General features: G+C 36.0%; 1 protein-coding gene across 4 annotated transcripts in view; it reads right to left on the reverse strand.

Moving 5' to 3' along the window:
* The window catches only part of phka2 (phosphorylase kinase, alpha 2 (liver)), a 148,441-nt gene that overhangs the window by 44,678 nt on the left and 88,610 nt on the right, over positions 1-15,153 (reverse strand). For all 4 annotated transcript variants that reach the window (XM_028799823.2, XM_028799826.2, XM_028799824.2 and 1 more), the window contains exons 11-15: positions 12,981-13,076; positions 12,618-12,725; positions 5,970-6,048; positions 4,764-4,898; positions 1,288-1,397 (exon numbers count right to left, since the gene is read on the reverse strand). In XM_028799823.2, coding sequence (XP_028655656.2) covers positions 1,288-1,397; positions 4,764-4,898; positions 5,970-6,048; positions 12,618-12,725; positions 12,981-13,076 — 528 coding nt within the window. The remainder of the gene's footprint in view (positions 1-1,287; positions 1,398-4,763; positions 4,899-5,969; positions 6,049-12,617; positions 12,726-12,980; positions 13,077-15,153) is intronic.

Consider the following 15,153-nt stretch of genomic DNA (forward strand, 5'->3'; position numbering starts at 1 on the left):
TCACCCATGATATATGTTTCATAACTATAGTTAGACCATGTCACCTTTGTCTTATAGGCTGTCCCTATGATCCACATTGTATGAGTGAAAAGGAACTGCCTGCCCAAAGGAGAATTTTTTTGTATTTGTAAAGGACACAGCAAAAAGAGATAGATTTTACCACACAGGTAAGATAAAAGAGAATCTTTACTTGCATTTGAGTTTTTTTTTTTTTACAGTCCTAAATAAAGATTTACTCCATTCAGAAAATTAATATACAGTATATTGACAAATGAAACAGAAGTAAAAAAATTTTTTTAAACATTTCTAATGATGGTTGAAAATATATACTGAGAAAAGATGAACAACTGGGTATGTGAAAAGCTGGTAATTAGAATGAGATAGCTATGTTCCTTTTAAAACATGAATGTACAAAAAGTGTACAATAGTTTTCATCATTTTGGTGAAAAAAATTAGGATAACTCTAGCAAATATTTCAGAAAGAGGCCTTTTCATTCTTATGAATGAGACATGAATTTTCAACTACTGTATTGCAATAATCAGCAATAAGAAATAAAGGTATTTATGGAATAATATTTTTACATTTTATTGTAGGTCTTTCAGAAAATAAAATCATCAGCCTAGTAGCCATGCAGAAAAATGTAGCAGTCAGTGGCAGGTTGCAAACTTATATTGTATAACCGGCTGTCTGTTTAGTGATATAACATACACTGAAAGACTGATTAAAAAATCACTCAATGGGCAGCAAAGATAAATGAAATGGAGTCCAAGAATGACCGACTCTTGATCCAAACAAAGAAAACATCATACAGACATGATGAGAAACTGCAAAATCCATGCAGAATGTACCTTGGATGAGGGATTTGGACTCAGTACTCTTGAGCTGTAAGGCAGCAGCACTAAACACTGTGCTGCTAGTCCAGGTTTTCATTTCAACAAGAGAAAAGATGTTGGAAGTCACCAGTGAGGAACAAATGAATAAGGGTGCAAGTATAACACACTACAGCAGATGGTAGTGGAGTTAAGTTCATCATGGGCATCATTGTATAATTTGAAAAGTTATTAATAGTCTATGTAAAGGTTGTTTTGTAAAATACTGAATTAGTCTGATTTCTGGATTCATCCTTTAAGATTTTGTTAAATAAAAATAAGAACAAAATCAAATGAAGCAAACATCAATAGCCTACTGAATAGCAATTTGTTTGAGATTTAATGTTACTCTGAAGGGCAACTGGGGATTAACAAAGTGTATCAAATCAAAAAATAAAAAAAGAGATCCTTTCTTACCTGAGGTGTAAAAGTGTAAATGTGGTCCCTGATAACATACAGCTTAGAAGTTCCAAGAACACCAATATGACGATATGGCCGTCCACTCAATTTAAGCTTCTTGTTATGACCTTAAAAGAAATATTAGATGAATTCTTGCTACATAATTAATTATGTAAACATAAAATAACTAAATGTACATTTTTAATTGCACAGTAACATAATCAACTCAAGATCTTTTGAAAAAAAATTTTTTTCTTACTTATTTATAATCACATTTCTTTATTGAAATTATAATATATACACAAAGGTGTATATATAGGTTCGTACAACATTTATTTGGGCACTACATAAAAAAGTCTTCTGAAGAGTATTTTAGATCAATTAATCAAAAATAACTATGGAAAACACTTTAAAACAAAACGTTTTGGCTAGTCAAGGTTTGTTGAAAGGGATCAGCCTGAACCTGCTGTGACTGTTCAATCCAAATGCTGCTGTTGAACTCCTTGGAAACACAGGGAAAAAAAACATTGGAATGAGGGAAAGAACCCTAGGTACTTCAACATCTTTGTTATCTTCTTTTTTGATTGGGAATCAAAAACTAGATGTCCAAAACACATCCTAGATGGATCACCCAACGTATAGTGATCTTGGCTACCCCAAGAAGAGCAAGACTAGCTCCCTGTTGGTCAGACACTTTACTATATGCATGTGCCACTAAAACTGACCTTGAACTTTAAGAATAGCACAGGTAATTTAAGAATAGCACAGGTAAAATCCATTAAAAAACTGATTTACGGTAAAGGTTTAGAGAAGTTTATTCTGTTTGGTGGAGACACCTTGGGTAAAAAATATCTACCAGTGTTTCACATGTGAAAGCTGAATTTTTGTTTTCAGAAAATTATTCAAGTTCTGCTACAAAAAACATTTGTTAATGCTTACTAAACATTACTAAAGGTTAAAAGGCACAGCACTGGAAGAATCTCACTGAATGATGGCTATGTGGAGACCTGCTCTTGGTTCAGGATTTGCCAGGCCATTGCAAAATATTAACCTTTTTGTTTATAAGATTATGGTGGCTGTATGTTTTGGGTCAATTTACAAAATGGAGAGGACATTTTCTCACTTGTCTTTGGATGCAATCGTAATGATTACACTATAATCTTCAACATTAATTTTGCCTTTCAGCATCACAGGTCATCCTGACACACAGAAGCATCCATTCAGCTTCATGTTTCTACAGTTACACTTTCCAGAATCAACATTTTCTCAGGTGACATGTGGCTTTATTTGAAAAAGTAAATGTACCCTCTTTCTGGTAGTGCTGCTGCCTCGCAGTTAGCTTTCCGGGTCCTCCCTGAGTGGAGTTTGCATGTTCTCCCCGTGTCTGCGTGGGTTTCCTCCAGGCGCTCCGGTTTCCTCCCACAGTCCAAAGACATGCAGGTTAGGTGGATTGGCGATTCTAAATTGGCCCTAGTGTGTGCTTGGTGTGTTTGTGTGTGTCCTGCGGTGGGTTGGCACCCTGCCCAGGATTGTTTCCTGCCTTGTGCCATGTGTTGGTTGGGATTGGCTCCAGCAGACCCCCGTGACCCTGTGTTCGGATTCAGCAGGTTAGAAAATGGATGGATGGATGGATGTATTAACAGATAACTGCAGACAATGCCCACTCTCATGCACAACCAACTGTCAAATCCATAGACTTGATGTGACTATGAGGGAAAAATAGGTTTTAAGGGATCTCTGTTTCATTTTTTTTAATTGAAGGTCCTTCAGAATATTAGGATATACTATAAAATTTGTATTTGTAATGAAGAAGGTGTAAAGTGCAAAGTTCACCCAGTTGCAGACTGAGAATAGAATATATGCTCTAATTTTAGATTGTTAAGGGATAAACTTCAATTGTAGTTTAATTCTCTTGGAATTACAATTAAACTTTGGTATTAAATTTTGCCTAGCCGACGAATATGAGGTTGGAGTAGGAAAAGTTATCATGGAGTTGATGAAATTCAAATGGAGGGCAAAGTTAATTTGTATGACTGCAAGTTGTACCTGTAAGTGAGGAAGACATGAAGAACTAAATATATTCTTACACATTCTTAAACCCACCCAATCAAATTCAGTGTCATTATGGGTAAGGCCAGAGCATACGTTGGCAACACTGGGAACAAAGCAGGAACACCAGAAGGGTCTCTAGTCTATTGATTCACCTACTTACCCAAGCAAACAAATGGGGCTAATATAGAATGACCAATTAACCCAACATGCACTCACTTATGAATGTAAGAAGAAGCTGAAATAGTTTAGGAAACCCATGCAGACACAGAGAAACATTACAAACTCCAAAAAAGCACAGTTTTTTTTATTCTGGACACTCTGGATACACGAGCCAAAGGTATTATGTATTGTACTCCCAATTCTGTAGTTCTTTGTTGTTTTGTTTTTTGTCTTTTGCCTTTTTTATGCTGCATGTATCATGTACACTGTATTATATGAGGGTTAATCAAAAAGTAAAGGCACTGGATAGAAGCTGGTGCAATACAGCATGTTTGCGATGGCTAATGGGCAGTTCGAATACATACCACACATTTAGGCTATCCACTCACTGGAACTATTTTACCTTACCTTGTTTCTTTTTAGCATTTCTTCTTCTATAACGTGGCTGTTCGTTTGTCTGTCCAGGATTTTAAATCACCAGTAGCTCGCAAACCGTTTCACCTATTGACTTGAAATTTGGTACACATATACTATGTGATGTCTACTATCTGTTTTCGGGGTGATGATTTTATTACTCTTTTTATTTTTATTTTATTGTAGAATCAACTCTCGGCAGTGCACAGCAGGGCGGCCGTGTGGCGCATACGTACGGGCGCCGTTCTCATTTCCTACCACCTTCGCTAATCATTCTTGAGGCAGATTAAAGACTTAAGTACCAGATTAAGTGAAAAATTAAAGAAAACATACTAAGTAATTGCAACACAAAGACTAACGTAATTAGTTTTAACGTGAAAAAATGCCGACAAAAGAAGAGAAGCAGCGGGTCGCTAGGGTGGAGTAAAGAAGAGCTGCTCAGGAAGCAGCAAGCACATTAACCTCTGAGCAAACGAATGCTAAACGTACAGAGAAAGAGGATGAATACTATGAATGCTCAAGTCAAGTGTATTCACTGCACGTTATCGTGCAGTGCACCGTTACTGGTATATTATAATTGATGAGACACCAATCTTTTCTCTACTACATTAGACATTTGTATAACCCTGAATTTTCTGTCTTCACCACTGCTGATTAACTGTATGTAATGTTTTTTCATGCAGTATATACTATTATATATGGCTGTAAAATAACAGTGAACTTATACATTTCAAAAAACATTTCTTGTGTGTGATATACAGTTTTTGCTATTAACCTTATTAAAGATAGCACAGATGTCGATCCATGAGCCTGTTTTTAATTAAAGATGGAATGTAACACCTTAATGATATTATTAACAGATTACTTACCTAATTTGGCATATATATGACTCAGAATACGTGCCGGCTGGACACGAATAGGCTGGACTTCAGCAATTGTTTCTGCATTTACACCATTGTTCAGCAAAAGAGACTTAATATTTTCTGTTTCTGCTAGAACAGACACTAAGCAAGAAAGAGAAACAGCCTAATACAGAATTATGAATAATAAAGAAAAAACAATAGTATTACAACTTCATCATATAAAAGGAGGCTATCTCTTAAATTAAAAAGTATACATTTCTTTAAAATTATACTAATTTTTCCTTTATAAAATATTTAATTCATTTTTTCCTGGTCTCAGTTCAGATGCTTGACTTAACGGTCAGGTAGTTGGGATACACTTGGGTAATTGGACTCTGAGCTCTCATGTATAAATCGCAGCAAGCCATGTTAACATGCAAACAGGCCTGCATGTGTAAAAACGATGAGGGCTAGACATAATTCAGACAGTATTTCAAAACAGCAATATTTAGTTTAGGGGTCCAGAATAAACATTATAGCCAAAAGGTTTCTTACTAAAGAACGAGGCACAACAGTCATATGGAATGATCTGTTACCAGGACGTGAAATAAAAGACTTATAGCTACTTGGTGAAGAGGTGCATTGTGGACTGTGGTGCACTTCCACAGAGATGGAAGGGGCTGAACCAAGAGTGAACAAAAAAGATATGAAAAGAAGCGGTGATGGAATGAATGAGAATATCTACTTTGACCATTAAAATGCATTCTTAGACTTTGAATTGCTTGATTTTAAACTTTCCCCTTTAAATTGTATTTGATGTTGAAGTTAGTGAACACAATATGTGAAAGTTGGTGATCTTTTACTAACAGATGAATGTTGTGCATATGTTCACTTTGGCACTTGTTGATGTTTATTTCCTCATATTATCCAAATAATAAAATTAATCTCAAACTGGTTGAGTACCCAAGGCACACAGAACTAAACTAAAAACTCTAGAGGTAAGTTTAAAAATGAGTTTTAAATACAATTAATTAAAATAAATCAGCATGAATAATATTTAAAGGTTAATAAAATTTTATGAACAACTCAAGACTATTTATCTACTCTACTCAATGTACACATTTTTTACAGCTTTCAGTTAAAGCTGAGTTAAGTATTTAATAAAACGTCACCCAAAATGTTTTAAAAAAACACAGAACAACTATTTTTTCCAAAAAGAAACAATACACTGACCTTGCACTACAACATCACGCTTAAATGATGTTGAAAATCTTCTGTTTAAAGGATCAATCTCTCCAGGGGCCAGAAATCCCTGTAAAAAACAACAATAAATAAACAAAGGGGTAATCAGGGGAATAATACAATGTTCCCAGTACAGTACAAGCAGGTGACTCTGAATTTTCCAGTACTCAGGGGATACTCAGATAATTGAGAAAGGAAAGACTTGGAGGCTCTATGTTTTCTGCCTCCGCATGACTTAAGCTTAAATATATATTACAAAAATGTAAACAATTAGTTAGCACGTTACTACTTAACATAAAAATCTGCACCAACTCTCCTAATCCAAAATGTTGTTCAGAAAGTCAAAATCAAGGTTAGAAACAGAAAAATATCAAGAAAAACAAATAGGATAAAGATTAAAAAAAATGAAAAATACAAGGATAAAAAGGGAACCAAAGAACATGATTGTAAGAATTAATGCTACAGCAAAGAGGTAACCGCGACCCAAATGACTCTAGCAGACAAGTGACACAACAAAGGGTAAAGAGTCAGGAGAAAACAGAAAACAAAAAATAAACGGAAACCACAGTACAGCTATTAAGATAAATAAAACCTGGGCAAACAAAAAATAAATGGAAACCACAGTACAGATATTAAGATAAATAAAACCTGGGCCAATAAAAGCCAAAAACCCAATATAAGCAAAAAACAGTTACATGAGACAATCATGGAGCTACTTTGCATTTCTGGCCTGTCAAGCTTAATAAAACATTTAGAGCATTTAGAGACCCTGGGAGCTGTTAGGTGGAGTTTGAACCTGTTACACTGCTGCAAATTTAAGACCATCCCTATACTAGAAGTGACTCTGAATAGGACGAGAATTGACCAAGGAAAGGTATATAAAATCACTTCAGTATAAAGTGCCAGAACTGTAGATTAAGGCACCTGGGGTAAGCACTCAACTGGCGAGAGGTGAGAGGCCAAAGTTTTTAAATAGTAAAGTGGGCAGTAAGCTATCTGATTGTGATTAATCCTTCAACTGTCAAATGGTATTTTTTTATATTTACATCATAGAATATACATCCCTCAATTTGACAAACCAAAGGTAATACTCCTAATGAGCCTATCAGCATGGAAGGAAACTGTAATGATTTATTTGACATAAAATGGTGAAAGGGGTGAACATGCCTCCAAATTCACAAAAAAACAGTTTGACCAGAACCTTCACTGATCAACCTCAGGAGCAGGCCTCACCCCAGGAAACCAGACCCAAAAAATCAACTAGCGGGCTTCAGACTACACATGCCTTAAAATGGGGCTTGGCTTTCAAAGTTCAAAAATACACTTTAATTGTTCCAGAAACACAAAAATACCCTTCAAGGGGAAGGAACAGTAAAACCTCTGATTTGGAATGCAGCTACATGGCCATTAAATTAATTGTGAAAAAAGAAAAATGTGAAATATATTTTGAAATTTTATGATTTACTGAAGAATTCTGATTCATGATTGCAAAGGATAAGACCACAATAAAAGTTTACCTGATTTTTTTTCACAAGTAAAGATATCTCCTTTCTGTGCAACAGTATGATCTAATAAGCACACATAATTGTAAGTATAAGTATTCCCACTTTAAAAAGGTGGAACATATGGACCCTCATAGTCTTCATGTAGTGATATTGTGTGTCGCTAAAAGAAAATGGGTCACAGATTTTGCAGTTCTAAAGGTATATATTATTATTAATTCATGGATATGCAGCAGAGTGTTGCAGTGGTTAGTTCCAGGAAACTGAGGATGAATCTTGGCCCAGTCACCATGTAAAGTAATACATTTTCACTCTATAGTTTGTTCAATAGTTTTTTTCCTACATTCCAAAGATATACATGTGAGGTTAACTGAACTGAATTGACCCAAAATGAAACATTGTACTGTATAATTGGTTTAGATTTGATCCAGGTTATTTCATGCCTTGCACTTAATATTCCTGGAATAAGTTTTGACCCTTTGCCACTCTAGGACTGGATTGTAATAATAATAATAATTCATTACATTTATATAGCGCTTTTCTCAGTACTCAAAGCGCTATCCACACAGGGAGGAACCGGGAAGCTAACCCACATTGTGAATTAAAAATAGATAAGCAATGACCTTTAAAACAAAACATATTTAGTCCATTCCTATTGAGATGGAAGCTAAATGTTTTTGTTTTATATCACATATTCCTCTCAAATAATCACTTAGTTTTGGATTGAACACATATTCAGATTACTTTTGTTACTTGCCTACATTTTCTGTAAAGTCATAAAACAGAGAATTTTACATTTTCAATAAAGTGTTGGTGTATCACTGGGTCTGCCTCTCCTGCATCATCTAGTGGTCACTCTAAGGAGAGTTCATAAGTTCTAAACTTTAAATACCCCTGAAGTGCAAGCTGCAGCATCAAGTCTAAACAGGTTTAAACACATGACACTATTGTTGTGTGTCTGTTTTCTACCATGTGAACACCCAACATCAGGGACTATCTCTGCCTTGTGTTCACCTCATAACATGGGGCTTTCTAAAAATTTAACAGAAATAAAGACAGAAAACAACCTTCTTCACTGGATCTGATGTTTTCCAGCAAGGGCTTGATGAAAGAGTAGCACAGTCAGTAAAGTGTCATACTCTTCTATCTACTGCATAATATAGGGGGTTTCCCTAAACTTGTTATACCATTGAATGTTTATCTAATAACTTTTACTTTTATTCTTAAAAGAAGGATCAAAAGGACACCTGTCAGAAATTTTCCTCTGTATATACTGATCCCCAGATGCTGTCTCAAGAGGCTATACAGTTAAATCGTTTTTATCATGGACTCCGCAGTAATGTCATCACATCAACAGATTGACTTTCCTCTTTAAGTATGGTATTTTGCTTACTGCTGTAGCAAACTAATTATGTGGAACGTCAAGCTACAGGATGCAGCAGACCAGCAGGGAGCTTTACTTCAAGGCTTTTCTACCTCAATGCGCTGGGAGCCTCCTTGTCTGCTCTCTCTCTTTCTCTCCTTCCCAGGAAGCTCCTTCCTCTTCAAGTAAACTGATTGTTGGCAGTCAATTTCCCTTCTCAATAAAGATATAATTTGACAGGAAGTCAAACAAAAGCCAGATTTGAGTTTAGATCATGACACTTGAATAGCAGATGGGGAAAAGATTCACTAATATTTTGGTTTTCTACAACTCCCATAATCAAGGATAAGCAAAAGATGGTTCAAGTGACATAATCTTTACAAAATTGTTAAATTCATAAAGTTAAAAAGTATAGCATAGAATTGTGTTATAAATTCTTTTATGATTTATCTTTTGTTGTATGACAGTATGCTGTAGGCAAATGAACAGTTTTTCAGAAAACAACCTGATTATTTTTGTTTGTTATTCTTACAGTTTTCATCTGTCATGCTAAAGCTAATCTGTTTAACAAAACCACAGGACAACATTACCAGCATAATGGCCATTTCCAGTTCACATCTTCTCTAATTTGCTTCATACTGTGTGACCTTAAGCATGCCATTTACAGTTTTTTACAATCATTTTGGCACTAGTTTCAGAACCTTGATGTCATTTTTCAAAACTTTAGACCCAAAATTCACAACCGATGATCAAAATGCAAATATTTGTTTATTGAACTGAAATCACAAGTTCAGAATGACACACCTTAACATTAAAGTATTACCATTTCAAAATGCAATTCACACATTGCATTTGAGATGACTATTCATTTCATTACATTGATCTAATTATCAATTAATACAACTACTCTAAATGACAAATAATTGTTGCATTCCTCTTAAAGCATAGTTTTATGGAAATTGAGGAACAATATCCCATGTTCACATCATGAAAGTGTCAGAACAATGAGATCCACTGACACCTATTCAATAATGACGATTGATTTCACCTCGAAGTATGAGTATGACTAAGTGGAATCCAAAGCAACATAGTGATACTCTAACATGGAGCAGGTATGTGGTTAAGCAGGACGAGAAAGATGTGTAGGTCACAGGAATGGCAGGGAACAAGCACCATATCTGAAAGATGATTGTGGGCCTTGTCTTAGAGGAGGACTTGGGCCTTACCAGAAAGGTGGCCATGGGCCACTTTTGAGAAGTGTAGGGGGAATGTGGTCGAAGACAAGACCACAGACCAAGACAGCAGCAGGAACAGCAAAGAGTATCCAACAACAGCAGAGCAATGGCTGTAGACCATGTCAATGATCATGGTACGACAATGACTGAGGCAACTAGAATGATTCGACCAAACCTCAGAAAATCAACTGTGGCCTCAGTCATCAAAACCTTCCACAATGAGAAATGGTAAGTCTTCAGCATGCACTACAGTGAACATTATAGTACTGTACGCTATTAGTAGTTGCCATTTGACTGTATACTGCATTCAAGTGTGTAGCACAAAGTAGGTTATGTGACTACTGTATATAAATGTGTTCTACAGTATGAAGTTATGTTTCTCCTGTAATTTTTCCTACAGAATTCAGACTAAACCAAATAGGCAAACTCCTAACTAACAAACAAGATCAGGCTGTGGTCAACTTGGTTTGGGACAGAAACAATATTTTCCTTACAGAAATCAGACAGCACATCCTGGACAATGCAAACATCTTCAACAATGTGGAAGCCACATGTTTGTCAACTATTGCACATCTGCTGAAAAGGCACCAAGTGTCTCTAAACAAGTTATACCATGTGCCTTTTGAGAGAAATGCAGACAGAGTGAAGCAAGTGAGGATTGAGTATGTTCAGGTAAGTACAGTGTCATGATGTCTGTTTGTGAAAGATTTCCCAACATTGCACTGTAATCAGTGATTCTTTTCTCTTGACTTAGTAGGTGATGTCCCAGGATACTGATGAAAACCAACATTAATTTATTTTTATGGATGAGGCAGGCTTCAACTTGGCCAAGACAAGAACGAGAGGTCAGAATTTTGTCAGTCAGTGAGCAATCACTGTACACAGACAACTTCACCGTGTGTGCGGCTGTATCAGAAGATGGTGTGGTGGTACGCAGACCTTGTATTGGCTCGTACAATGCAGACCTCCTTGTAGCATTCTTTTATGAGCTAACTCTGGTTTATAAAGCTGTTGGTGTTACCTGTGCTATTGTGTGGGACAATGTCAGGTTCCACCATGCTCAACTCGTGTAAGCATGGTTTCAGGCCCTTCCACCACCCCCATACTCTCCTTTCCTCAACCTGGTAGAGGAAGTTTTCTCCACATAGTGTTGGAAAGTGTATGATAGGTGGCCGCATCAACAAGTGACCCTTGTCCAGGCCATGGATGAAGTATTCTATGACATCACAACAGACCAGTGTCAGGCTTGGACTCGCCATACCTGAAGGTTCTTTCCAAGATGTGGCAAGAAAGAACACTCATTTTGATGTGGATGAGAACGTGTGACCCAATCCACATGACAGGGATGATGGAAATGAGTGAAAGCTGTAATCCTCTGTTTGGCTGTTTGTAAGGCAGGTGAGGAACACTGCAGTTTGAATTTTTATTTTTTGTAGTACTAGTTTTTTTGTAGGTAATTGTTGCTTTCATTTAAAGGGAGCCCATGTTGTGATTTATAGTGTTGTAATTCATCAATACATTTCAGATTTGTTCAATGATTCCATTGCATCTGTAGTATTCTCTCTTATGATCCTTTTACGGTGATATTACATGTGGCACTACGATGGCATATGCATCACATATTCTGAACTACAATATCTAAAGGTTATATGAACAACTACACAGTGATACTATTGGTATCTTGTGTGTGGGTGATCTGAAGAAATGTCTCAATGATTCCGTAAGTGTAGGGTTTCTTTAACAATATGAAAGCAAAATGCAATGTTTTGAACATTGAACCGCCTTTGTTATAAGTGGTGAACATTTTGAGCTTTGGGTATAGAATTTTGAAAAATGACATCAAGGTTCTGAAACTAGTGCCAAAGCAATTGTAAAAAACTGTAAACAAAACTTCAATCATAGTGGATTTATTTAGAATTATTTGACACTGATCAGCTGAAAAATACTTTTTTATATCAAATGTTTCAGCAAGTGAATTGACTAGCAAATGAGAATTAAATATTTCTAAATTCATTAAATCCAATTGCTATTTTGAAATTCACAAAATTGTTTGTCATCTCTACTACACTTCAATACAGTTACTTTAATACTATACATTACAAAATGGGAAAAATAAACTATAGAATGACTGATTATATGGTCAGACTGTGTACAGGGCAGAATGTGAATCTGGGTGATGTGTCAGTTCATTGGAGGACTCACACACTGTCTCATACAAGAGCAATTTGGAGGCACCAATTAACCTAACAACAGAGTACTTGAAGAAAAACATGCATACAATTGGAGAACATGCAACTCCACACATACAGTGAGCAAGTTAAGTTTTCAACCCAGTCTCCTAAAACTTTGAGGCAATTTTATGTTAGGTTTATACTTCAATGTCATAATAAACAATTCAGTTTGCAGCCTCCTTTTTGCCCATTTTAATGTCATTGACTTTCAATGATATATCTCTTTCTACATCTTAGGGTACATCAAAGTTTATAAGTCCAGCTACTGATAGTTTTAAAGAATAAGTGTCTCACACTCATTTACAAACCTCTGCTAACAGGCAGCCCAAAATGTACAGTGACTGCCCCCACATGTGAGGCAGTTTCCCAGCATGTACTCGGTCCACTGTATGAGGATTGTTGTATTCTTCCTCTACCTGCATCAGAATACATTTAGATTAAAGCAGTTAATTACTGAAATAAAATAATTTCAACTGATATTTTAGGAATGATAAATTTAGACTTCTCCATTTACCCTCCTAATTTGTCTGAAACACCTTCACATATTATACTCTTCTAGTAAATACAAAACCAAATATGAAGAGGCTAAGGCTCAAAATGAGTATTGTTACTGTGGAGAAGGACTAAGAAGCATACAAATTAAGAATCAGCATCCCACTAAAGCCATCTACCTTGTCTGGAGGGACAGTATACAGCTCAGGCAAAAGACGGATGCCATTTTTTCCTCTTATCAGAATGCCATCCAGAGCTTCCCTGTATTCTTGTACCTGTAAAAGATAAAAGGATAAATTAGCCTGTATAATAACATTACTCCCTTGCCACATTATCACCAAATTAAATTCTGTCAAACCAGAGCTCACTTCTGTTTGTGTACTTTGTCCCAAATGCCAAGACTTGATCAATTTTTCATACTTCACTGACAGCAGTTTTGTTTGATAAGTGAGCAAAATCAAAACATTTTAGATGAGATCAATTGAATTTGAAGCAGTTACACCACAGAAGGGCAGTGAAATGAAAATAAAAAGGAGAGCAATTCTTTATTCCTCAGATAAGAAGAAAGCAAAACCTACAAAGCAAACGTCATGTGAGGGGATGGAAATAAGAAATACTGGGAAGGCTTGACTTTTTACTATTAAAGCTTTCCAAGGTACAAATTAATTTCTTTAGACATTTTAAGCAACTCATTAATTAGAGGATCTTTCATAACCATTTGTATTTCCCAGTAGAATATATACTTACACATTTAATTTCTGTAATTTATATTGAATAAATTAAAAATTTACATATCTAGCCACCCATTCTTATACATGGGTATTAGTATATATAAATACATCTTTACAAATTAAATCAAATCAACTGTGGAGTAATAAAGTTTCTGTATGAAGCTGAAAATTAGATCTGGCAGATTAGGCAGATGTGGAACAACACAATATTTTTACAGAAAGTCACAGAGAGGGTAGACAAACTAGTCATTTTGAAGAAGATATCAGATTATTAATCTTTCAAAATTACAGAAGGCCTCGTCTACTTGTCATAGACAGAGAAAAAAAGTCTTTTTAATTTCAGACTGATGAGTTCTTTTATGTTTTTATGTAATATCCAGACCACAATGGACAAAGTAGGATGAGCAGTAGCTGGTCAATGAAATAGCTGGGGAAATATGGATCACTAGACCTCTACTCATTTGTACTTCTTTGTGGTTTCAAAAACAAGTACTTGATAAAACAAAAAAAAAAAACACTTGAATTACAGAAGGGTAAAAACTCTACTGAAGTCAGATGGTTTGCACAGGTGTACAAATTGATATAATTAAGTCAATGAACACCCTGCTGGACCTAACATTAAGTGCAGAAATGCTGAGCAGACACATAAGCTCATTATGTTGGCTACAACTGCATGAAGAAGAAATCTAAATGAAGATACATTTATCATCAACTTGAGTGAGGAACACTGGTTACTTTGCTGATTTTTCACAATGAATAAGTGGCTTAGAAGTTGCTGACATAGAAACATCACCAATAATCCAAAACTGGATAAAAGCACAAGCTCCTTCATTGAAAGTGCAACAAAAAACAAGAAAACAGCACTGGAACATCCATCTTTATAATATGCTTATCCAGAGTAGGGTTGTAGAACTGCTGAAGGCTACTCTCTGTGGTCATAAAAGATCCCTTGGCATCTTTTGAAAAGACTAAAATGCTTCCCAATTTCCTAGCTAAATTACCTACCATGGCCTGGTCATTCTGGCTCTTTAATCCTCTCACGTCCCTTACTGGATAACTACACTACATGGACAAAAGTATTGGAATACCTGACCATTACACCAACAGGGACATTAATGACATTGCATTCAAATATATAGACTTCAATATGAGGTTGCCAACCTTGGCAACTATAACAGCTTTCACTCTTCTTGGAAGGCTTTCCACAAGATTTGGGACTGTTTCTGCGGGAATTTGTGGCCATTCATTCTGTAATTTATGAGGTCAGGCACTGATGTTGGACGAAAAGACTTGGCTCGCAATTTCTGTTTCAGTTCATCCCAAAGGTGTTCGATGGAGTTGAGGTCAGAGCACTGTGCATGCCTGTCAAGGTCTTCCACACTGAACTCATCCAACCAAGTCTTTAAAGACCTTGATTGGTGCACTGGGGCATAGTCATGCTGGAATTGAAAAGGGCCCCAAACTGTTTTCACAAAGTTGGAAGCATAGCATTGTCCAAAATATCTTGGTATGCTGAAGTATTAAAATTGTCCTTCACTGGAAGTAAGGAATGTAGCCCAGACCCAGGAAAACAGCCCCACACCTTTATGTCTCCTCCACCAAACTTCACAGTTGGCACAAT

The sequence above is a fragment of the Erpetoichthys calabaricus genome, chromosome 4 (genome assembly GCF_900747795.2).
Source record: "Erpetoichthys calabaricus chromosome 4, fErpCal1.3, whole genome shotgun sequence".
NCBI lineage: Eukaryota > Metazoa > Chordata > Cladistia > Polypteriformes > Polypteridae > Erpetoichthys > Erpetoichthys calabaricus.